Source organism: Oryctolagus cuniculus, chromosome 8 (genome assembly GCF_964237555.1).
Source record: "Oryctolagus cuniculus chromosome 8, mOryCun1.1, whole genome shotgun sequence".
Classification (NCBI taxonomy): Eukaryota; Metazoa; Chordata; class Mammalia; order Lagomorpha; family Leporidae; genus Oryctolagus; species Oryctolagus cuniculus.
This window is the reverse complement of record NC_091439.1, coordinates 57,413,293-57,439,429: the sequence shown is the minus strand read 5'-3', so window position 1 is coordinate 57,439,429 and position 26,137 is coordinate 57,413,293. Positions and strand designations below refer to the sequence as shown.

The window sequence follows — 26,137 nt, the reverse complement described above, 5'->3', positions numbered from 1 at the left end:
GAGTACAGTAGCACCGCCACCCTCCTCAGAGTCTTCCACTCCCTGCCTCACTCCACCCCGCGTGAAATGAAGTGCTTCTGCTGGCTCCCAGCTCTGCTTCCTACAGCTGCCACACTCAGCCATTCCTCTTCTCACAGGACCTGCACTCTCTCCCCCACCCTGCCTCCAAACAGCTCCTGGAGCAGCCAGGGCCGGGGAGGAGCCAGTTTGGGACAAGATGAAAAAGTCAGGTCTAGGTAAACTGTTTCTTGGGGAACAGGGAGCTTACAAAACAAAGAAATTAAACATTCACTAACAAGAAGCCAAGCGCATGTCAAAAGGAACATAGCTCCCTGGAGTCCAACAGACATGAATTCACTTGCTGCATCAACTCCTTTCTGCCAATCCAAAAGGCGCTTTCCTGTTTGAGGTGGTCCCCAACTCCCCACTGCCTCGGACACGAAATTCTGCCCCACAGTTTTCAGAGCCTGAAAGCCCATGGGTCATGGCACTGATCTTTCCTGTTTCCTCTGTCTCTGTACTTAGGTCTGTATGAACTAAAAAAGCATGAAGAAAACCTGAGGGGAGAAGCCAGCGCTGCGGTGCTGCAGGCAGAGCCACTGCCTGTGATGCTGGCATCCCATGCTCCACTTCCCATCCATCTCCCTGCTCATGCGCCTGGGAAAGCAGCAGAAGATGGCCCAAGTGCTTGGGGCCCTGCACCCAGGTGGGAGACCTGGAAGAAGTTCTGGTCCAGCCTTGGCTGTTGCAGCCATTTGGGGTGTGAAACCAGCAGATGGAAGATCACTCTTTCTCTGTCTCTCCCATTCTCCCTCTCTCTCTCTGTAACTGTCTTTCAAAAAAAGAAATCTTAAGAAAAGAAAAGAAAAAGGAAGGTAGGAAGGAGGGAGGGAGGGAGGGAGGAAGGAAGGAAGGAAGGGAGGGAAGAAGGAAGGAAGGAAGGAAATCTGAAGGGAAAGTTGCTTACAAATGCACTGTCCTATTATTATTTTGTTCTTTTTGTTTGATTTGTGTACAGTCTCCTTGTTCTTTGTGTACACACAGTTGGAATCCAACACACATGTTGTTTCATACTCTGCCTGACCACTCTGGTCTAGCCACCTGTTTCTGACATCCTGGGGTCCTCTTGGAGCACCAGGGTTCACTGCTGGGCCTGTGGAATTCTTTCTCTACATCCTCATTCAGGAAACTTACCCCTTCACCTGGATTCAATTATTGCTCCCACACAGATGGCTTCTCTTAGCCTATCTCTAAGCCCTGGCCTTCCAATTCATCAGTAACAGAGACCGACTGTGAAACACGTGTTGCTGTACAGTCCTCATTAATTCCACCATTCACTCAGTTCTCCACCTTCACTGTGGCTGTCACATCAGAAACCAAACTCAGGTCAAGCCCCCACACCTATTCCTTCTCTGTGTTGAAGGGTACCCAGTAGACCAGGCTCTCGCCCTCTCCTCTGGATCCTGCCCCACCCAGCCCAGGAGCCACACACTTCAGAAACAGGTGCAGTTGGAGTCCTTTCCTTCCAGCAGCTGAATGCAAAGAGGAACAGGCAGAGGTCCTTCGGAGCACCTGCTGACTGGACGGGGGAGGAGTGACAGCTCCCAGCATCTCCTGCTGGTGGGGAAGATGGAATACCAACTCCTCTGCGTCCGCACAGGACGCTCCACAGCTGCCCATCCAGTGGTGTTGCCAGCAGGGGCCTTGGTGGCTCTGCAACAGCCAGCTGTGCACCAGGACACTGCAGTTCAAGGACTGGACGAATGGGCGATGGGCAGGAAAGTCTCCCAAATCCTAGTCCCCTTTCCCCAGAGATCTGAGAACTGTGCTTCAACCCCTACCACAGATCCCAGAATTACCTGGGCCTGCCTCCTTCACCGCACTTCTCTGTAACACTGTCCCACATACAGCAATAAGCAGTTAGGTCTCCTCTGTCAGTCCCACCCAAGACCTCTCTGCTACTTTATCCACGCCGCAGCTCTAAGAACAGGCATCTCTGATTGCCCTCAACCAACATGGCAGCGGAACAAGATGGTACCGATATAGCTCTCGAGTTGCCAAGGAGAGTGTGTATGTGCCTGTGTGTGTTTGTGTGTTCAATATTTATGTCTGGGGGATTGTTTCTTTAAGGGAGTTGGAATATGGAGAAATCTGATCTCCTTTCCTCCTGAGGACTGTCATACATTTTCAATCTTCTACCTCCACTGTGGCAGGGGAGGAGTCACTGAGAGGTCCCGGAGTCCGTCTGACCACAGTCACTAGAATTTCTCTCAAGCTGGGACTCTCATTCATCCCAAAGGATGGCACAAGGAACGGTTTCCTATTCTCAACACCGGACATGCTTTCCAATGAAAGTGAAGATATCGTCGACAGCTCGGCTCTGTGCGGCTTCTCCACTCCCTTCTCAGTTGTCTCTGCCGTCCTGCATCAGGGAGGGTGGGGGTTCCTATAATGTCTCCCCTAGAAGGGGTGCCGTCCTCCCATCTCCATGACCAGAAGAATGAGCAGGCAACCACAGAGTGGGCGAGGGGAAAGTAAGCTTTGGGGGAGCTCATGCCCCACCTAGCCCGGGAGCCACACACTTTGGAAACAGGTGCAGTCTGAGCACCTTCCTTCCAGGAGCTAAACGGGAGGCACACGCCTCCTCTGGCGGCGGCGCCAGCTTCCCCTGCAACTTCCCCAGCAGCCCTCCTCACCGCTCCAACTCCCACCTCCCCTGGGAAACGATGGGCTTGCTCCCTTCACGACCAGACCAGGACCTTGTGCTGCTGATTCCTGCTTCCTGCTTCCTGCATGCCTGAACTATCCCATCTGCCAGTTTCCTTAACCCTGCCTTTTTGAAACATTCTCTCTGTTAACTTATGCCCACCCACAGCCTCACCTGAAGGAGCCCTCTGTATCCTGCTGGGACCTGATTGAGAGAGGCTCCCTCACCCAGTCTCAGACCACAACGTTGCCAGCTCACTGCCACTTCCGGTCAAGAAAGCCTACTGACTGCACAAATGATCTGCTTCTGCCAGCCTTGCCTGCGGTATCCTTCTAACATCTCCATTTGTTCCTTTAAAATACAGCTTGAAATTCAACAGCTCCACAAAGCGTTCTCAGACTCATTCCACAATGTACTGCCAGTACCAGTTTGAAATAAATTATGTCAACTTTTCCCTCTGTAATCAGCAGGACACCAACACTCTCTGTATAAATAAATGCTAGCAGGCTCTTAAGAGGCTTAAGTAGAATTCATTCTTCCTCTCCAGGATACTGGTCAATCACCAGCAATTCAAAGAACCTGCCATCTGGAAAGGTGTCACCTTGCAGCCACTGATGCCTCTCAATCCTTCCAGCCACAGCATTGTCTAGAAACAGCCCAGCTGATTACATTAATTAATGGCCCACCTGGGGTAATCACAATTCTAAGATGAGAAGAGAAGGAGGAGAGGCATACAAAGGAGAAAAGAAAGCTTAGGCAAAATAAACAAGCAAACACTCTCAGCTTTCTTCTCCTTGAATTCCAGTAGATGGCTTGGTATTGGCTTCCAGAAAGAGTGAACAGGCACTGCAAAGCAGACGCCTTGGTGTGTTGCTTATTTGCCCTCCTCTAAAGTGGAAAAGTAAATAATGTCCCCCAGAAATCTCTGTTATGTCATGTAAGGCTAATAACTGGCTCTCAGCTACTTTAAACAAAGTTGCAATTGTTATTATGCAAGAAATTCTCTAAATGACTTAAAATGTTTGGCTCACAAAGAAGAGTACAAAACAGATGTAATATTAAAGTCCCTAATTATGAACCAAAAAGTTCCTTGATAAGATCCCTCAACGGTTCCAAAAAGTAATTTACTAACATCAATTCCAAATATGATTTCAAATTTTGGCAACAAATTAAATAAGGTAGACTCAGCAAGTCCTCAATTAAACATGTTTCTGTCTTCCAGAAAACAGAAAAAGAAAAAAAAAAGGAGAAAGAAATCAACATGTAATAAACCATCACATGCTTCTGGATGCAAATTACAAAAGACCCAAAGAGAATTCAAAAATGCATCACTTTTTGAATAAGAAATCCGGAGATAGATGGCTTCAGGGTCAAATCAGTAATTGAAACAGTATAAGAACATGTGCTAGCGTATCTGGGATTGCTGTGAATACAAAATGGTTGCAGCAGCTCTAAACACACTCCAGCATTCAAAGCAGGAAGAGAGGGTGAGAAAAGAAACTTTTTTTGAAGCGAGGGGTGGCATTAACACCAATTTCTTGACAGGAAGGAAAACCTATCCCACAAGCCCCTCTTTACACATCTCAACGGCCAGAACTGATGTGACACTGATCTAAAATCACATATTGACAACAGAGAATGGGGTGCTATTATTGACTTGTATCAATCTTTATTCATTCCCCTATAAACTTTAACACAAATTTTATAGTACACACACAAACAAAAGGTCAATTTGTTATTTGCATCCACCTTCCATGCAGTATACAAAATAGTATTAGATCAAATTATACCAATATCACAAAACTGCACAGGTCGACTCCAATTCCCTTTCCTTATAGAGTACATTGCTACATTTACATTCACTATTACTCATCATTCTGCTTTACATTTTGGAAGCACTGGAAAACATTTACAACACTCTCCAGGTTGTCTGACATTACATACTTAGGCCCAGGTCTTACCCGCATTCATGTCTTTAAACTTCTGCTTTAGCTCACTGGGAGTAAGGCGGTATTGGTCCAGGCCATCATTCCAATAAATTCGGTCCAGGACTTGAAGATCTCCTCCAATCAGCCAATCTCCTTGTTCCATAACCATCTGATGGGAAGAAAAAGAAAATACTGTTTTTAAACAGAAACCAAGACTAAAATAAGAACACTGCTCTCATACAAGTTAAATACATTTGTAAACTCTCACCTTACAGTTAATGGTAAATCTGAAAGGGCTTTGCTGAACTGAGATTAGGAGGTGATAGAGAATTAGAATATATTTTGTAATTTCTCACAAAGCTCGTGAAACAATTATTACTATTTACACAGGAAAGGCAACCAAAGCCGACGAGAATCACTGCATCCCTGTTGTGTGGTTAACACCGTGATTTGTTATCCAATCGCAAATTTCTGAACAACCACTGATCACTGAGACAGACACAAATTCATGCCTCCACTCCCCCCACAACCTGAAATGTCTCCTGATCACTCGTCCTCCATCCCCGTATCTGAAAGGAGGAGATGGCGCCCCCAGGACCTGTCTGTCTTCACCACTCAGCACAAGCTTTGCCCCATGCTGCTTCATGTCAACAAGTAACCTAGCTTCTAAAGCTCAAAGTCTACCTTGAAATACCTAACAAGGGACAGAGAAATTTGACTTCAGTGATAACACTCCACATTCAATACATAATGTAAATGAGGCACTTTGGGGAGAGGAACCATGATCTGCTTTCACATCAGAAACACAACATTAAATTTTTTTTTTTTTTTTTTTTTTTGACAGGCAGAGTGGACAGTGAGAGAGAGAGACAGAGAGAAAGGTCTTCCTTTGCCGTTGGTTCACCCTCCAATGGCCGCCGCGGCCGGCGCACCGCGCTGATCCGATGGCAGGAGCCAGGAGCCAGGTGCTTTTCCTGGTCTCCCATGGGGTGCAGGGCCCAAGCACCTGGGCCATCCTCCACTGCACTCCCTGGCCACAGCAGAGGGCTGGCCTGGAAGAGGGGCAACCGGGACAGAATCCGGCGCCCCGACCGGGACTAGAACCCGGTGTGCCGGCGCCGCTAGGCGGAGGATTAACCTAGTGAGCCGCGGCGCCGGCTACAACATTAAATTAAAGCCCAGCAAAGAACAACCTGCCCAGGTGTGGGCTCCCTGGCACCCTACATGATTCACACCTGCTCCCCTCGCTGGATTCTAAACGCCAAGAGGATAAGCCCTGAGCCAGTCACGTCCCCAGCCCTACATTCCCAGCACCAGCACCTAGCTCAGCGCCTAGTATTACACAGCAGGTGCTGAGTAAATATTTATCGGGGCCAAAATGACATGAACATATGCTCAACACACCAGTTGAAGATCCAGTCTTAAATCTGCAAAATACCATCAACCTTGATGGGAGTGTCAACACACAGGGAATGGCGAGACCCCCACACAAATGTTCACTGCGAGTAAGACAGGCTGCAGCAAGGTGTACTCCAGACCTTGATGTAGGGGTGGTTCTTGCAGGTGGTCCCCCACTGTCTGGCACAGCGCTCCTCTTTCCTGTGCTCAAAAAACTCCGGATTGCGAAGAATAGCCACACGGCGGCCTTCGTACATCAGAGCAAATGCCGTCCAGCCGTCCAGCCTCTCTCTGTCTTCCTGAGTGGCTGTCAGAACTATAGGCACTGACAGGTTAATGACACCCCCTGCAGGGCACAAAAGAACAGAAGGCACACAGCTCCGATTACTGCGCAGACCTTTCTGACAGCCACCTTTCATTGTACTGGACATTCCTGAAATAACAAGAGGTTTATCTGTCTATAGGGGCTGTGCGGAGATGGCACCTGGCATAGAAAATTGGCAGAGAGAAGAAGTTCCAAGGTCACAGCGGGCAAGCAATCACCCCAGAAATCAAAAACCAAACCAAAACAAAACAAAATCTAAGGGAATCAATGCTGCATATAGTAATATTTCTCACAACAATTCATCAAACTGTCTTTGGCGGGAAATCTTCAGTACAGAATTACATAAATTAACTGTTCAACAATGAATGATCTGCTGGTTAAGCCTAACACCACTGAAAATATTCTGCGCACCCACAATATATGAACAAGACAAAGAACTACATCTCAAGATCTTTTCAGAAAAGTTTAAATCCTTCTTGGTAACAGGATGACATTAAGTACTGCAACTAGAAAGCTCAGTACATAGTGGAGTATACTGAGCATACCTGGGTACCCTTGAGACAGGAAAACAAAAACACCCACAGGAGTGTTTTGTTTTGTTTATTATTATAGTCAGAATGGAGCTGATGCCAGCTATCGCTGGCCAAGATACAAAGGCAGCAAGCAGGAGCTCCATTTAAACCAAAATGTGCTGTCAGCAGGATCAAAGGCATGGTTTCAGTTCCCACAATTTCAAGCTATAAAAGCTTCTTCTTCTATCCATCATACACAGTTCAGAAAACAAAATGCATTTTCAAATTCATATTTGGATTTACTTATATACTTGAAGATACCACACTTTATGAGGAACCATGGCATGCTTTCTGTGGACAAAATATACCAAGATCAATGGTAATTTAGCTAAAACTTACTTCAAAACTTAGCCACTTTACAAATGATAAATATTAGTTCATTTAAAGTGGAAAATTAGAGCCATTGTTGTGGCATAGTGGGTTAAGCCGCCACCTGTGATGCCAGCATCCCATATGGGCACCAGTTCAAGTCCAATCTCTGGTCCAATCTTAGCTGTTGCAGCCATCTGAGGAATGAACCAGCAGATGGACAATCTCTTTGTCTCTCCCTCTCTCTCAATAACTCTGCCTTTCAACTAAAATAACTAAATCTTTTTTAAAAAATGGAAAACTAATAGGTAGATTTGTACCAGCCCCAAGGAAAAAAAAAATCATTACTAAGCAAGCAGACTTTACTACTATTTCAAAGAACAAAAATCAAAATGCAATATTTAATCCTCATGTTCTTATGATAAAGTTTCTTGAGAAAAATGACCAAGAATTATGAGTACACTTCAAAGAGTCCTTGGAAAATGGAACTAAAAATGAAGTTTTATTTTGATGCAAAAATCTTTTAAGTTTGTGCAATTTTTTCATTAAAAAGTTCATGAAGGTATTGGTGTCACGGCACTGCAAGTTAAGCCACACTTGCAACACCAGCATCCCTTATCAGAGGGTCAATTCCAGTTACCACTGCTCTGCTTCTGATCCAGCTCCCTGCTAACGTGCCTGGGAAAGTAGCAGATAACGGCCCAAGAACATGAGCCCCAGCTACCCACATGGGAGATCCAGATGTAGTTACAGGCTCCTGGACTTGGCCTGGTCCAGCCCTGGCCATCACAACCATTTGGAATGTGAACAGTGGATGGAAAATCTGTCTCTTTCTCTCTCTGTCAATCTGCCTTTCACATAAACAAATACATAAATCTCTATTTAAACAAACAACAGCAAAAAAAAAAAAAAAAAAAAAAAAAACTACCCAGCATTTCAAACAAACAAGAAAGTTCAAGGAGAATGCTTATTATCAAAGAGCAATGTATGGATCTCAAAAATGTTTTGCACCAAAGTTTACCCTTCCATTCCACTTTCCCATGACCTTTTTGAAGACACTGCTTATGTTTTCTAATGTTTCACTTCCCACTTGAAAGAAATCCTAATACATAAGAATTTGGTAACAATTTAGTAGGGATCTGTGAAATTTAAAAATATTTCCTTTAATGTAGTAAACTAATTTCACCAACAGTATACAATAACACAAAGTTAAAGGTAGCTGGAATGTAATAACAACATACTGGGCATCGATTTCTATGGTAATGTTTTGTGATGTTTTAAAAGAACAGGAAGAACCATGCTGTTAGCCACCGATTTCAAGATCTCTTAACTTGAAACTATGGTTGAATCCACAAATTTCAAAGCATTGACAATAATATAGACTTGGTCAAGTAGATGTAAAGGTTGCTTGATTTCAATGTCCTGGGATTAGATGCACTTGATGGACAGGCACAGATCCCTGCACTCAGTCATTTCCAGATACAACAGAATTTTGAATGTAGAAAGTCTTACCATCGAGAAGACAATCGAAATGAAGGCACTGCAAGTACTCCCTTTCTCTCATAAAGCCATTCAGTGGGGTTGCCCAGCCTTCTGCCAGCACCTGCACCCACTGCATATCCACCTAGTACATTAGAAAGCAAAGCAAAAATTCCATTTCACATGTTGATCAACAAAAGCAGTAAAGACCTTTAGGGGTTTAATCTTGAAAACAGTGAAAACAAACATTTTAAGAATATACATCCTATAAATCAAACACAGAATAGGGGCACCAAGAAAATATGCCTTTTTCCTATAAATTTAAAATTTAAATAACATTGGGCCTCTAAGTGTATCTAATAAGGAAAAGCTCTCCTAAACCAGTGGTTCTTAATGTGTATCAGACACCCCTGGAAGGGTTGTTGAAATGAAGATCACAGGGCTGGAGGTTGGGGTAGAGGGTTTGCCGGGGGGAGGCTGGGCGGTTGTAGTGCAATGGGTTAAGCTGTTGCTTGCAATGCTGGCATCCCATACAGAATGCCAGTTCGAGTCCTGGTTACTCAAGCTTCTGATTCAGTTTTCTGTTAATGCACCTGGGAAAGCAGTGGAAGATGGCCCAAGTGGGAGATCAGGGTGGAGTTCCTGGCTCCTAGCTTCAGTGTGACCCAACCCCAGGCATTGTAGCCATGGGGAGTGAACCAGCAGACAGAAGTTCTCTCTACTGATCTCTTTGTCTCCCACTCTGTATTTCAAATCAATAAATATTAAAAAAAAAAAAAAAAGTAATGTGAGGACAAGGCACTGTAGTAGGCTAAGCCTCCGCCTGCGGCACTGGAGCCCCTGGTCCTGTCCCGGCTGCTCCTTTTCCTACCCTGCTCTCTGCTTATGGCCTGAGAAAGTGCTTGGGCCCCAGCATCCACATGGAGGACCTGGATGAAGCTCCTGGCTCTTGGTTTTGGATCGGCGCAGCTCTGGCTGTTGCAGCCAGTTGGGTAGTGAACCAGTAGACGGAAGACCTTTCTCTCTGTCTCACCCTCTCTCTGTCTGTATCTCTGCCTCTCAAACACATAGATAAAATCTTAAAAAAAAAAAAAAAAGAAAGAAAGAAAAGAAAAATAATGTGAAGATCGCTTCAACCCCAGAATTTCTGATTTAGTATATCCACAATGGGACCAAGAATTTGTGTCTCTTAATGTGTTCCCAGAAAATCTGGCCATGACAGACTAGAAACTACACTGTGAAAAGTGCTGTCTTAAACCAAAAGAAAATTTAAATTAAAAAAATATACCCCCCCCCAAAAGTCCCCGGCCAATGACAGAACACTCTTCATTTTACAAAGACGGTTATTTCTTGAGCCATCCGATTTCTAGCATACATACCCCAGCAGAATGCTACAGCATTGCAGCTCTGTATGAATGACAAGTAGAAGTTGCACAGGCTCCTTTTTATATCTGGCTATACAGCAGAATTTCCAAACACAACAACTGTATATTTAGCTCTTGCTCTGAAAAGCAGCAAAGAACTTACTTTATTAATTTTCAGTGCTGGTAATGTTTCTGCATCTGTTTTTGCCAAATGAAGTTTGTTTTCCGGCACATACAGTTCTTTTACCTCATAAGAGGCGTCCACAGGTACAATATCCTGAAACACAATGAGAGCATAATCAAGCATTTGATTCAACAATTCATAGAGTTCTCCAAAGAGTATTTTGATAAATAAAATCAACATTTCAATTTGAGACCCCCAAAAAGCAGAAAAGACCCCTTTGAGTATTGTGTTCCTCCCAATCAATTTTCCTAATGTTAGCTGGTCCATTATCAAGCAGACAACATCCCACATACAAGAAACAATTAGACATAATGGCCCACTATGTAATGGAATAGCATAAATTCCTCCAAAAAGTTGGTGGGAAAAAATGGAATTAAAGATAAGTTTATTCTGATGCAAAAGAAATTCTGAAATCACACACGGTTTTTTTATCGTAACAATTTCACATGGACTTTCTGAGGCTTTCTTTTATTTGTCAAAAACAGACAACTGCACATAAAAGGTAACGTCAAATATGAAGTGATGATAAAAAGAAAGTGGCACCAAAAAATCATAACCATCATTATTACCTTGAAGATGTCATGAAACCATTTTATTCCAGCTTCCATCTCATGTTTATGAGTAGTGCCACTAAAGTCAACTTTTTACTCCTACAACATGGTACACAGAATCTGTCCACTTAATCCCAATATGAGAACTGATATCAACACTTTGATTATAGCTTGCCCCAAGTGTCCTGGAAGTATACATGTGTGACATGACAACACACACTGCTCACAGACTACCCATTAGATTTTACAAGGCTTGTTCATAACGAGTTCAATCACTTTATAGTTTAGGCCTAATCTGCAAGGTAACATCTGTAAGCATATAAAACCAGCACTGATTGAGAGATTTTCATACTTGCGTCCACGCAATACTTTGTTATTCAAATAGACAGAAGGGGAAAATATATCCAAGAAGACTACCTGAAAGAGGACTGTTAACCCAACACATACAAAGAACTCTTAAATGTCAAGAAAGAAATGAATACCTCAACTTTTACAATGGTCCAAAGACCTGAAAATACATATCAGCAAATATAGGCATATGAAAATATGTTTAAAACCTCGTATGCCATGGCGCAGTAGGTTAATGCTCCACCTGTGGTGCCGGCATCCCATATGGGTGCCGGTTCTAGTCCTGGCTGCTCCTCTTCCAATCCAGCTCTCTGCTGTGGCCTGGGGAAACAGTAGAAGATGGCCCAAGTGCTTGGGCCCCTGCACCCGCATGGGAGACCCGGAAGAAGCTCCTGACTCCTGGCTTTGGATTGGCGCAGCTCCAGCCGTTGCAGCTATTTGGCGAGTGAACCAGAGGAAGGAAAACCTTTCTCTCTGTCTCTCCCTCTCACTGTCTGTAACTCTACCTCTCAAATAAATAAATAAAATTTTCTAAAAAAAAAAAAGGCCTTGTGTGGGAACTGCAAGTTCAAACAATGAGACATCACAACACATATAGCAAAATGGCTGAAATCCCACACACTGACAACATCAAATGTTGCTGGAGGATGCGCAATAACAGAAGCTGATGGCTATGCCACTGTGGGGCCCCTTTGGAACACAGTTTGGAGGTCTGTTACCAAACTAAGCATGTTCTCATCACACAGTGCAGTGATCTCACTCCTTGATATTTACCTGAATGAGCTGAAAGTTAATGTTTGCACAAAAACCTGCAGATGATGCTTCTAGAATCTTTACTCCTAACTGCCAAAACCTGGAAGCAAGCAAGATGTCCTTGAGGAGGTAAATAGTAAACAAACCATGTCTATCTAGACAAGAGAGTGTCGTTCAGAACTAAGAAGTGAGCTATCCGGCCACAGCAAGCCATAGGGGAACCTGAAATGCAAACTGCTAAGTTAAAGGGGCCAATTTGAAAAGGCTACATACTGCATGATTCCAACTTTATGACATCAATTTTGCTTTGAACTGAAAACTTTTCTAAAGAGAGTTAAATCTACATTTTTAAAAACATGTGAAACAACAAAAAATGTAATCCAAAATAAATTAATGAAAGGATTTGTTTTTAAATACACTCCCTACCATTTTTCCTGGGGAACAATTCTGGGAAGAAACTTCAACTTATATTTGGTCTCATATGATATCTTCAGCAGAAGGAAAAAAGGTTGTGATATGAGTGTATCAAAGCTAAATGATGGGGGCCCAGCGCTGTGGCATACTGGCTAAAGCTGCCTCCTATAGTGCCAGCATCTCATATGGGCACTGGTTCGAGTCCTGGCTGCTCTACTTCCAATCCAGCTCTCTGCTATGGCCTGGGAAAGCAGTAGAAGATGGCCCAAGTCCTTGGGACCCTGAACCCGCATGGGAGACCCTGAAGAAGCTCCTGGCTCCTTGCCTTCCAATTGGCCCAGCTCTGGCCATTGCGGCCAATTGGGGAGTGAACCAGCAGATGGAAGATTCTCTCTCTCTCTCTCTCTCTCTCTCTCTCTCTCTCTCTCTCTCTCTGCCTCTCTTTCTCTCTGTGTGTAACTTTCAAATAAATAAATCTTTAAAAAAAAAAAAAAAAGCTAAGTGATATCACAAAAACCTGTGTGCCTCCATCCAATGGGTTCCTAGTGGCTCTGAGAATCTAGGAAGAATTAATCCCCTAAGTTTCTCCTACTTTTCTCAAACACTCCACTCCCTCAAACTTGGAGGGAAACAGTGCCTCGTTGGTTAAATCACGTACCCAAATCAGGCTCCTCTCAGTGGTGCACTCAAGGCCCTGAACCCTTCCCATAACAAACCCTATAGTACAAAAGAGTAAACACGAAGGCTGAGAAATAGTCAAGTCTAAAGGCAGAATAAAAAAAAGAGAGAAACTCCACCAAGCTCCGCAGGGTGCAGACTGGGACAGCGCCTTCATCCTGAGGGCCCCACTGCTCACAGGAGAAAAGCAGAGAAGCAGGTACAGGAGGCGCAAACCCCACATAGCCCCTGCATGTCTCACACCTTCCTGATCGTCTTTGGAAACTAAGCATCTGGCACGTATCACAGCTAAAAACCACAGACGGTGCTGAGGGCAAACACTCCATGAGGGCATCAGAAAACAACAGTGGACAAGGACAGCTCGAGCCGCTGCCTCCATTCTCTATGTAGATGGAAATAAGACAGCCATGCACTGAAGGGGCCAGTATTTCCAATGAACCCACGCTGAAGGAGGCAAGTCTTACATTTTGCCAAGGAGAATCTAAGAAGTGATAAGTATACAAGCTATACATAATATTTGATTTAATTGTGAACCTGAATAGGAAACCATATATAGAATAAAGGACTCTTTAAATCCAGCAAAAGAAGTAGCTTGAGGAAGTCCATTTTTTGCATTCCAGTTCTGGGAATAATTCTTAATTCAGTTATTTTAAATTATAAAAGAGCTGAAAACATAATTTAGAAATGAGAGAAATAAAACACTATTATACCCCCATATATGGCTATCACTATCATTATTTTTTCTATCTTTCCTTCCAACTGTTCCCCACTCAAAGACAAGTGATAGGGCAAATGGTACAAAGCCAATTCTTCTTGAATGCAAAAATAAAATCAAAATCAATTTTTCTTAAAACAATATGATGCACATTTAGTGAACCTCACACACATCCTATACGTCCATTAGCTTCTTGGATATGTAAAGCCCCCAAAGACGCCTTGAGGCACACACATTCTGTGCAGCTGCAAAACAAAAAAATGGAATCCTCCACACCAGGAAAAAAAAAAAAAAACACTAAAAGTAACCCAAAATTATACAAAAAGTCACGCATTCACTAGGATTATTTAATAAAATATATGACATAGCATTACCAAAGACATAAAATTAAACATTTCTTTAATCACAAAACTTTAGGGACACAACACCTTCAAACAAAAAACAAACAAAAAAATACAAGAAAGCAGCAGGGGTCTACAGGTCAAGTCTTCTGATGCTCTCACCACTGCCAGTGTGAAGTAATAAATGAGGGCTCAGGCTCCTGAACAACTCATCTAACATCTGACAACCTGTCCCCTCCTCCAGGGTTTAAAGCAAAACGAAACAAAAAGCAGGGATCCAGTGTTTGGCACAGTGGTTAACATGCCACTTAGGAGGCCCACATCCCATATCACGGTGCCTGGGTTCAACTCTTGCTCCACTTTCAATTCCAGTTTCCTGCTAACACACACCCTGGGAGGCAGCAGTAGCATTCCAGTTACATGTATCCCTGCCTTCCACCCAGGAGATCAAGACTGAGTTTTTTTTGTTTTTTGTTTGTTTTTGTTTTGTTTTGTTTTTGACAGGCAGAGTTAGTGAGAGAGACAGAGAGAAAGGTCTTCCTTCCATTGGTTCACCCCCCAAATGGCCTGAGTTACCAGCTCTTGACTTGGTCCAGCCACAGCCCCAAATGCTTTCCTGGCATTTGGGAAGTGAAACAGTGGACGAGAACTCTTTCTCTCTTTTTCCCTACTTTGGCCTTAAATAAATACATAAATACTAAAAAAATAAAAAAAGATACACACAACTACAGGACTGTTGTGACAGCTGAATGACTTGCAGTATCTGAACTATGGGAGGCAAACACTAACCAGACACTTACTACCACACCACATGCTGTTCTAAGGGCTTCCTGTGAATTAATCCATTTCACCATCACACAACCCTACCTATGAAGGTAGAACAAACTATTGCCGCCCCCTCTTCACAGATGAGGAAGTCAGGGCCCAGGAAAGGTTAATAGCTTGCCCCAGATCCTTGCTGTACTGTCGTCCAATGCTCTTGGCACATCATAAGTTCTCAATAAATAACAATTATAATGTGCTTGCAACATGCCATGGACTTTTCTAAGCCCTCCACATACACAGCTCATGGACTCCCCCATGCAACTCTGAGGCAGATACAGCTATTATCTCCCGTTTCACCAATGACCGAATTGAAGCCAGAGAAATTAGGTTATTTTTTCCAAAGTCATATAATTAGCTGCTAAGTGTTGAAAGAGTGATTCCAACTGGAGTCTCGATACTCTTCTCCCCCAGATAAAACCTTTCTCACTCTCCCATGCAAACTGAGTCATGAAATATTCTGTCACACAAATTGCTCCCAATTTATTTTCAGGGTTACTTAACATTTATAATTCCCAGGGTTTCTACTCAGCACATGGTCTTTTAATGTACTGGTAAAGTTCTAGGCAGAAATGTAAAGATACTCAACATTTGTGTTAGGCTTAACTGATTTTAATAAACCAACTTTTTTTCCAAGTCGTGCTGCTGTGAATAACTTAACAGTCAGCCTGCATTTCCACCGCCCTGGACCCCTTAGCACTTGGGAAACCAGAATATACCGTCTGGGAATGGACAACACGGGAACCCTGGAGAAGGCAAGAAGCTCATTCGCAGCCTCAACAAGAGCAGCTTTCCCAGGCACGTCTGAAACTCACACCGCTGAAAGGGACAGGTTACTCTCTCTTCCCAACACTTACCATTGCCATGATCAACATTCTAGAAGGGTCACAAGAAAGCACCCATTAACCAATCTGTTCTTCTTTGTTGGCTGCCACAGCGCAATTTTATCTGGTCTCCTAAACCTTAGATGCAGCTTGCAAACCCTCAGTACATAGTCCACTCTTTTTTTTTTTTTTTTGACAGGCAGAGTGGACAGTGAGAGAGAGAGACAGAGAGAAAGGTCTTCCTTTGCCGTTGGTTCACCCTCCAATGGCCGCCGCGGCCAGCGCGTTGCAGCCGGCGCACAGCGCTGATCTGATGGCAGGAGCCAGGTACTTCTCCTGGTCTCCCATGGGGTGCAGGGCCCAAGGACTTGGACCATCCTCCACTGCACTCCCTGGCCACAGCAGAGAGCTGGCCTGGAAGAGGGGCAACCGGGACAGAATCCGGCGCCCCGACCGGGACTAGAACCCGGTGTGCCGTCGCTGCAAGGCGGAGGATCAGCCTAGTGAGCTGCGGCACCGGCTCACAGTCCACTCTAATACACACCTACCTGCACCCTGGAGCTGCCCCCAGTGGAAGGACCAGGTGCTAGAAGGTGCAGACAGGTGCAGAACTCTGTTCTGAAGGGACATTTAAAGAAAGGATTGCAAACTCACAATCATTTCCACATATCCATTTCCTTCTAATCATATTTTAAGTTGAAAAACAAATATACAAATAATTTGTAAGCAAATCTACGTATCTTCAGAATAACTTGCTTGAACATTAAAGAGTAATATCTATGCTATGAGCCCAATCAAATTGTTAAAAGGATTTGTGCTCTTTCATGAATGCATCTTTTAGTAATGTGCTGCTTTTTTTGTATTAACATGGGACTTATAATCTTTTTTTTCAAAAATGGGAAATCTTTTCATTTTTGAGTCAAAAAGTATTTTTTCATTACAAGTACATCACAAAATTCTTTTTTAAAAAAAAAAAACATTTTTATTTATTTATGTGAGAGGTAGATCTGCTGATTCACTCCCCAAATGGCCACACCAGCCAGAGCTAAACCAATCAAAGCCAGGAGCCAGGAGCTTCATCTGGGTCTACCACGTGAGTGCAGAGGCCCAAGCACTTGGGCAATTGTCTACTGCTTTCCCAGGCCACAGCAGAAAGCTGGATTGAAAAAGAAGCAGCCTGGACTCAAATCAGCACCCATAAAGGATTCCGGCACTGTAGGCGGAGGCTTAGCCCACTATGCCACAGCGCTGGCCTCCAATTCTTCCATTTTCAAAGTTCATTTCCAGCTTATTTTACTTACTTTACTTTACTTTACTTTACTTTACTTTATTTGAAAGGCAGAGTGACAGGAAGAGAAAGGAAGAGAGATCTTCCATCTTCTGGTTCACTCCCCAATGGCTGCAACAGCCAAGGGCTGGGTCAGTCCAAAGTCAGAAACCAGGAACTCCATCTGGGCCTCCTACATGGGTAGCAGGAACTCAAGGAATGGAAGCCACTGGCCACTGCTTCCTAAGTGCATTAGCAGGAAGCTGGATCAGAAGTAGTGTATCTGCAACTCCAGCCAGGCACCCAATATAGAATGTGGGCATGCCAGGGGCAGCTTAACTTGCACTGTAATGCTTACCCCTCCAGCAGTGAGTGTGAGCTTCCTAACTTAAACACAAAACTGTTCTTATGCCTGACCAACACCAAATAAATGTTCAAGAGGTGACTCCTGTTTTTCCCCTCTAAAAAGACACATAAAACAAACATTTCTGGAACAAATGCAAACATAGCATAAATCAAGAGGCCTATGGAGCACCTGCTCAATGGAATGGAAGTAAGTCCATGTAGATTCTACATGCAGAGCAAAAAGGACTGGAACACTCTTAGAAATCAAAAAGGAATCTTAAAAAAAAAAAAAAATCAGACACAGTTTCTAGTACAATCGAATGACAAATCTTCTTAGTTTCCACAACCAACAGTAAATATCCAAAAGGGGCAAAACCACCTCAAATGAAGACAAGATATCTAGACAATGGAATGTGAAGTCCCTGTCACAGGAGCTATTCATTCTCCTTGGAACTCATTATCTCCACAGACACAGCAATTAGAAACAATGTGTTCTTCAACTTGTTCATATAAAACCCTTTACTTTAAAACAAAAACGGATCACAACCCAGGCCAGGAGGAAGTCTGTACACAGGTGGCTCCATAATCACCCGACACTGAAGGATGGTAGGGTCAGCAAAAAATTCACACTCTTCTGTTAATGAGGTGTGAATTTGATAAGTCTAGAAACATTCAATAGTTGTGCATTTTTAAATGTTAAGTTAAATTTTTTAATGTAACATGGGTATCCCAAGCTAGTTTTTAAATTTTCACTTATTTCTTTGCATTTTATTTCAAAAGGTAGAGAAACAGAGATAGTCTCTCTTCCGGTTCACTCCCCAAATGCCTGCAACAGCCAGGGATGAGACAAGCAGAAGCCAGGAGCCTCGAACTCCATCCACGTCTCCCCCACGGGTGACAAGGACCCAAGTACTTGGGCTATCAGTACTGTCCCCCAGGGTGTACATTAGCAGGAAGCTGAATGAGAAGCATGGCTGCCAGGCTCTTCAATACAGGACACAGGTATTCCAAGCAGCACCTTAACCACTGTGCCAAATGCCCACCCATCCCTAACCTGTAATTTTGGTTGGTTGATTGACACAGGCTAAGATCTAACTTAAGACATTTCCAAGTTCTTACCTGGAAACTTGGCAGTCAGGACAAACAATTACTGCATGAAAACTGTAGCCCATACTTGTCTTTTCATTTAATCTTCATAAAGCACTCTGAACGTGTTAATAAACAGAGTGATTCCACATTTAAAATTTTCCTTTGAGTATTTTCCGTACTTTTTCCTTGAGCCAAATCTGCTCAACAGATTTGAACACCAGGGCTCATTCATATTTTTATGTAACTACTAAATTTCTATTATCTAAACTACACACATCTAAAGCACGAACACTAAACGACATTCTGGCAACACTTTAAAACTGGGCTGCAAAGACTGCTTTTTATGTGCAGTATAAAATCCATTTAGAGCACTAAACCACCATTTTTTAAAAAGACAAACCTTTAAATAATTTATAGCACTAGTAAATCTAGAATTCCTGGTAGATTTAAAAACAGCATTTAAAATATCACTTTAGATTAAAACCAGCGGCAAGAAGCCTACTTCCTTAAGTCATAACAAGCCAAGTTAAAATGCAATACTAGCAGGCCATCTAGTGACCATTCAAGGATTAGGATAAAATTAAATTAAAAATCTTCATTATTTGCTAGTGTCTTCTGTGAAAGTACTTTAAAAAGCTTATGGAAAAATGGAATTAAAAGGTAAGTTTATTTTGGTCCAAATATATTTTAAAATCCATAAATATGTGGCATAAGAAGTCCAATCACTCACTCATTACTTAAAATTTGGGTTTTAGGAGGTAAGTAAATCAGAATTCATCTGGCAAAATATGCCTCAGCTTTCCAAAGTATGAAAGTTATCAGAATCAAAACAGAAATTGTGTCAAGCACTAATGAAAAATGAACAAAAGTAGGAGGCTCATGAAGCAGTTCTCACGCACATGTGTCTGATGACAAGAACTACCACAAGATTCTGCAAGAATCACAACCTTACACCAAAAATACTTCTGACAAAGATATCTACCCACCAATTTCCTGTGCAACCTTAAAACCAAAGATAATGGTCATGAAACAGCTTGTGTAGGGGCCGGACTGTGGCATAGCGGTCTATGCCTGTAGCAACACCGGTTCATATCCTGGCTGCTCCTCTTCTTATCTAGCTCCCTGCTAATGGCCAGGGAAAGCAGTGGAAGTGCTTGGGCCCCTGCACTTATGTGGGAGACCCAGAGCAAGCTCCTGGCTCCTGGCTCCTGGCTTCGGATCACCCCAGCTCTGGCCATTGCAACAATCTGGGGAGTGAATTAGCAGATGGAAGACCTGTGTCTCCTTCTCTCTGTAACTCTGTCTTTCAAATAAATAAATCTTTCAAAAAAATAAAAATAAAAAACAGCTTGTGTAACCCTCCTCATTGTACCTCCCTGCATATGTAGTTTACGATGGTAAGTGAACGCCCATTACAATGTTCATTCTCAAACACAGATCTTTGAAGAGCTCTCCCTATCTGTTACATTAGGTTGACAAAGGTAATTAGAAAACCTACACACACTGTTCTCATTTCACACTCAGCAAGCAGGCATGGTGGTGAGTGGGGAGAGGGCATCTTTACACAGCAGATATGGTTTGTCTCCAAATTGTTCCTGTGCTGCAGGTTTGGTTCCCAGTGTGGGTGGTGATGAGGTGGGGGACCTTTAAGAGGTGGAGCCTAGTGGAAGGCAGTTGGGTCATGAAGGCACTGCCCTAAGAACAGATCAATGCTGCTCTCAGGAACTGAGTTAGTTCTAATGAGAGAGGGTTGTTTGCCTCCACTGGAGGCAGTGATGTGGATCATGGGGCTCAGCTGCCAATTGCAATCCCACATCCAAGTGCCAGGTCAGGTCGCAGCTGCTCCATTCAGATTCAGGTTGCTGCTCATGCTCCTGGTACAGCAGCAGGAAATGGCCCCAGAATTTGGGCCCCTGCCACTCACTTGAGAAACCCAGATACAGTTCTTGGCTCCTGGCTTTCACCTGGCCCAGTACTGGGGGTTATGGCCATTTGGGAAGTGAACCAGCAAATGGAAGACCCTCCCACACCCCTGCCTGTCAATCTCCTTTTCAAATAAATAAATAAATCTTTACAAAAAAAAAAAAAAGTGAGTCCGATATCAGTGCTAGGCCCCTTATGGCTGGGCCATTTCCCTTTCTGTTTTCTCTGCCATGCTGTGGTGTAGTCATGGCAGGAGGGAGTCCTGCCCCAGACGCTGAGAACAGATGGGCTACCTGATCTTGGACTTTCTTTTTTTTTTTTTAACTTTTATTTAATGAATATAAATTTCCAAAGTACAGAATATTGATTACAATGGCTTCCCCCCCATAACGTCCCTCCCACCCGCAACCCTCCCCTTTCCCACTCCCTCTCCCCTTCCATTCACATCAAGATTCATTTTTGTTTCTCTTTATATACAGAAGATCAGTTTAGCATACATTAAGTAAAGATTTCAACAGTTTGCTCCCACACAGAAACATAAAGTGAAAAATACTGTTTGAGTACTAGTTATAGCATTAAAGCTCAATGTACAGCACACTAAGGACAAGGATCCTACATGAGGAGTAAGTGCACAGTGACTCCTGTTGTTGACTTAACAAATTGACACTCTTGTTTATGGCATCAGTAATCACCCTAGGCTCTTGTCATGAGCTGCCAAGGCTATGGAAGCCCCCTGAGTTCACTGACTCTGATCATATTTAGACAAGGCCATGGTCAAAGTGGAAGTTCTCTCCTCCCTTCAGAGAAAGGTACCTCCTTCTTTGATGACCCATTCTTTCCACTGGGATCTCTCTCGTGGAGATCTTTCATTTCATTTAGGTTTTTTTTTTCCCCCCGGAGTGTCTTGGCTTTCCATGCCTGAAATACTCTCATGGGCTTTTCAGCCGGATCCACATGCCTTAAGGGCTGATTCTGAGGCCAGAGTGCTGTTTAGGACATCTACCATTCTATGGGTCTGCTGTGTATCTCACTTCCCATGTTGGATCATTCTCTCCCTTTTTGATTCTATCAGCTAGTATTTGCAGACACTATTCTTGTTTGTGTGATCCCTTTGGTTCTTAGTCCTATCATTATGATCAATTGTGAACAGAAATTGATCACTGGGACTAGTGAGATGGCACTGGTACATGCCACCTTGATGGGATTGAATTCGAATCCCCTGGTATGTTTCTAACTCTACCGTTTGAGGTAAGTCAGCTTGAGCATGTCCCGAATTGCACATCTCTTCCCTCTCTTATTCCCACTCATATTTAACAGCGATTTCTGTTTTTGCCCAATGGCTCTGGCTAAAACTTTTGGGACTATATTGAATAGCAATGGTGAAAGTGGGCATCCTTGTCTGGTTCCAGATCTATATGGGAATGCGTCCAACTTTTCCCTATTCAATAGGATGCAGACTGTGGGTTTGTCATAAATGCCTTGATTGTGTTGAGGAATGTTCCTGCTATACCCGATTTGCTTAGTTTTCATCATGAAAGAGTGTTGTATTTTATCAAATGCTTTCTCTGCATCTATTGAGATAATCATATGATATCTGCTCTTCAGTTGGTTAATGTGATCTATCACATTGACTGGCAAACATTAAATCATCCCTTTATACCAGGGATAAATCCCACTAAGTCCTGGTGAATGATCTTTCTGATGTGTTGTTGGACTCTATTGATTAGAATTTTGTTGAGGATCTTTGCATCTATTTTCATCAGGGATATTGCTGTAGTTTTCTTTCTCTGTTGCATTTTTTTCAGGTTTAGGAATGAAGATGATGCTGGCTTCATAGAAAGAATTTAGGAGGATTCCCTCCATTTCAACCATTTTGAACAGCTAGAGAACAACTGGAGTTAGTTATTCTTTAAATGCTGATACAGAATTCAGCAGTAAAGCAATCCAGTCCTGGGCTTTTCTTTGTTAGGATCACCTTTACTACTGATTCAATTTTCTTCTTGGTTATCTTGGGTCTAAGTTTTCTATTTCTTCATGGCTCAATTTAGGTAGACTGTATGTGTCCAGGAATCTATCCTTACCTTCTAGGTTTCCCAGTTATTGTCATACAGCTCTTTGTAGTAATTTCTGATGATTCTTTTTATTTCGCTGTGTCTGTTGTTACATTTCCTTTTTCATCTCTAATTTTATTGATTTAGGTCTTCTCTCTCTCTCTTTTTTTTTTTTTGTTAGTTGGGCCATTGGTGCATCAATTTTAATTTTTTCAAAAAAAAAGTTCTTCATTGTGCTGATGTTTTGTATCACTTTTTTGGATTCAATTTTGTTGATTTCTTCTCAAGTTTTAATTATTTCTTTTCTCCTACTAGTTTTGGGTTTGGTTTGCTGTTGTTTTTCTACATCCTTGAGATGCACTGATAGCTCATTTATTTTGTGCTTTTCCAATTTCTTGATGTAGGCACCAATTGCTATAAACTTTCCTCTTAACACTGCTTCTGCTGTATCCCTTAAGTTTTGATATATTGTATTGTCATCTTCATTTCTTTCTAGAAATTTTTTGATTTCTCTTTTGATTTCTTCTATGATCCACTGTTAATTCAGGAGCATTTTGTTCAGTCTCCATGTGTTTATATGCTCTGGAGATTCCTGAGTTGCTGACTTCCAACTTCATTGCATTGTGGTCCAAGAAGATGTATGGTATGATTTCAGTTTCTTTTAATTTGCTGAGACTTGCTTTATGGCCTAGCATGTGGTCTATCCTAGAGAAAGTTCCAGGCACTGCTGAGAAGAATGTATATTCTACAACTGTAGGATGAAAAGTTCTGTAGATATCTGTTTGGCCCATTTGGTCTACAGTGTCGATTAACTCTGTTGTTTCCTTGCTGTAAGCAGATTCCCCAGCAATGTTCCAGGGATCCAGGGAGCCCTGAGCATGTGAAGCCTCCCACAGTAACTGCTCAAAGTCCCAGCCACACCCTGAGCCTTCCCACACAGCCTCAGTGTTTTCAAAGCCACAAAGATTCAGTGTTTTCACAGTCCTAGTGCACAAACCTCCCACAGTCATGAACATGTAGCACCCCCGTCAGGTCTCCCCACTACTCAGGAGTCTCTGCTCAGCTGGTTGCTGCTACGTTTGTCCAAAATGGCACCCACTCTCTATCAGCTTGTTACAGGATGCCACTGCAGGGTGATCGGGGACAGAGAAACATGCCCCCCTCCTTTTTATTTTTCTAGTTTGGCAGGTACACTCCCCCGTAGGGCTCCAAGCCGGATTCCCTCCAGGCTTTTCCTGCAGCTTTATTGCCAGTGGCTTGGGCGGCTGCAGTCTGGTCTCAACTCTCTTCAAAGCTGGTGTGGAGGCTGTCAACTGCTGAGGTCCTGATTTGTGCGTGTCCACACCCACCACGTAGGTCTCCCACTAATTTGCATGAAGTTTCCTCTGCCATTTTGTCCCTAACTCTTCCCAGAGACTGCATTCTCTCCACTTTTTTTTTAACTATCTTCCCCTAGACTCGAGTGGTAAGCTCCCTCCCTACTCTGCCATCTTAATCCAATCTGATTTATTGACTTTCAAGTCCCACCTGTGGTTGCCTTGGCAAGGCCAGACCAAACAATGTTCTTCACCCATGCTACAGAAACACAAAACAAACCAAGACCCACTTTAAACATTCAGTATTTTATCAGTATTTAGTATTTTATCAGTATTTTAAAAATATTAAATTTCTGGAAAGTCAGTGAAATGTCTATTCCTCTCCATTTCTTAATCCTAACTATACTTAGGCAACAACTGATGAAGAAATGCCAAAGCAGGTCAGAGAGAAAATTCACACCTCAGAAATAAACTAGAGGGGCCAGCGCTCTGGCACAGTGGGTTAATGCCCTGGCCTGAAGCGCCAGCATCCTATATGGGCGCTGATTTGGGACCTGGCTACTCCACTTCCAATCCAGCTCTCTGCTATGGCCTGGGAAAGCAGTAGAGGATGGCCCAAGTGCTTGGGCCCCTGCACCCATGTGGGAGACCCAGAAGAAGCTCCTGGCTCTGGGCTTCGGAACAGCGCAGCTCCGGCCATTGCGGCCAATTGGGAAGTGAAAACCAGCAGATGGAAGACCTCTCTCTTTCTGCCTCTCCTCTCTTTGTGTAACTCTGACTTTCAAGTAAATAAATAAATCTGTAAAAAAAAAAAGTACAAATGGGAATAATTTAGATATTAGTAAAGGCAGTGTAATAGAAAGATGAATGTGGGCTGCAGAATCAATCAAACCTGTGTTCAAATCTAACACTACCCAGCATGAAGTATTCTGAGACAACCAATGTCACCCCCCAGAAAGCTGTTTCCTAATCAGTAAAGTGAGAATAACTATAATTATTTCTCAGCAATTTAACACAAATTATATGCAACAATGCTGGGGCCAGTGTTGTGGTGCATCAGATTAAGTTGCTGCCTGATGACATTGTGACATAATAGGTAAAACTGTCACCTGAGACTCCAGCATCCCATATCAGCACTCATTCGAGTCCCAACTACTCCACTTCCAATCCAGCTCCCTGCTAATGTGCCTGGGAGAGTAGCAGAAGTTGGCCCAAGTGCTTGAGCCCCTGGCACCCACATGGGAGACCCAGTTGGAAGGCAGGCCATTGTTGTCATTTGAGGAGTGAACCAACATATCTCTTTCTTTTCTTTCCCTCCCTCCCTCCCTCCCTCCCTCTGTAACTCTGCTTTTCAAATAAATAAGTAAACCTTTAAAAAAATATATATAGCAATGCTGTGAAGTACCTAACACAGGGGCTAGCATAGTAAGAGTTCAAGTAATGAGAGTTATTGATGAGGTATCCATCTTTGCACATGGCATTCTCTTTCAGCACGCAAAACTCTCTTCTTACACACAAGGCTGGTTGATGTAGGACCTCTAATCTTCACATCCCCACTCAACACACACACACATTATAAAGCCATGCAGGTTTGGTTACTATGCTTTTCCATAAAGCACAATTACACTCAACACAGTCATCCTCTTCACCTCCCAATCTATATTTAGGCTCTACTATGAGCTATCAAATAAACCACCTTTGGGAAAGAGAAAATGTTTTTGTGATGAAAATGAAGTTAAATGGCATTTACTACCCCTAAAAAGAAGGAGTTTGGTATGGAAAGTGCACACTACCCCACATCACCTTGCTATGATGGTGCAGCGGGCTAACACTCTCCTAGTATCACCAACTATGAGCTTTGACTTCAACATCAGGTGTTTGGTATTCACTGGATTCTCCATACACCATATCACCCACATGAAGTCCAAATTAGTAAGAAAATAAATCAAAAGAGAATAAATACCGAAACAGTATGTGCTTCTTCCTTCAATTGTATTTTTAAATGCTACACCATATTATAAAATAAAATGAATTAATGAATTTCTATATAGTCAATTGAATTTATACCCCAAAAATTACCTAATGGTGATATGGAAAAAACAATTAAGGTCCACAAGGCAGGAAATTTTATTATTCAATTTGCCACCATATCCTCACAGTGCTGAAAACTGTCTGCTACATAAGGCACTAAGTATTTATTAAATTAACTAACATGATTGACCAATTACATTGGAAAAATCCTCACATACTTCACATATATCCAATGGAAAGTGAAGTCATTTTTTTAGGAAAGTGTATAAGTGTAACATTTTCCCTCCAAAGGAGGGTGGCACCAAAATAAAGCAATTGCATTAAGGAAACATTTGTATTTCTTCTTTTGTCTCTACTCTGCTTTAGAATTAAAAAAAAGTAACTTTTCAAAAGAAAATGTCTG

General features: G+C 42.8%; 1 protein-coding gene across 3 annotated transcripts in view; it reads right to left on the bottom strand.

Annotated features, from left to right (window-relative positions):
* Positions 1-26,137, bottom strand: part of PAPSS1 (3'-phosphoadenosine 5'-phosphosulfate synthase 1) — a 105,064-nt gene that overhangs the window by 37,180 nt on the left and 41,747 nt on the right. For all 3 annotated transcript variants that reach the window (NM_001082172.1, XM_051819267.2, XM_051819266.2), the window contains 4 exon segments: positions 4,669-4,804; positions 6,174-6,379; positions 8,752-8,863; positions 10,246-10,359. In NM_001082172.1, the coding sequence (NP_001075641.1) occupies positions 4,669-4,804; positions 6,174-6,379; positions 8,752-8,863; positions 10,246-10,359 (568 nt within the window).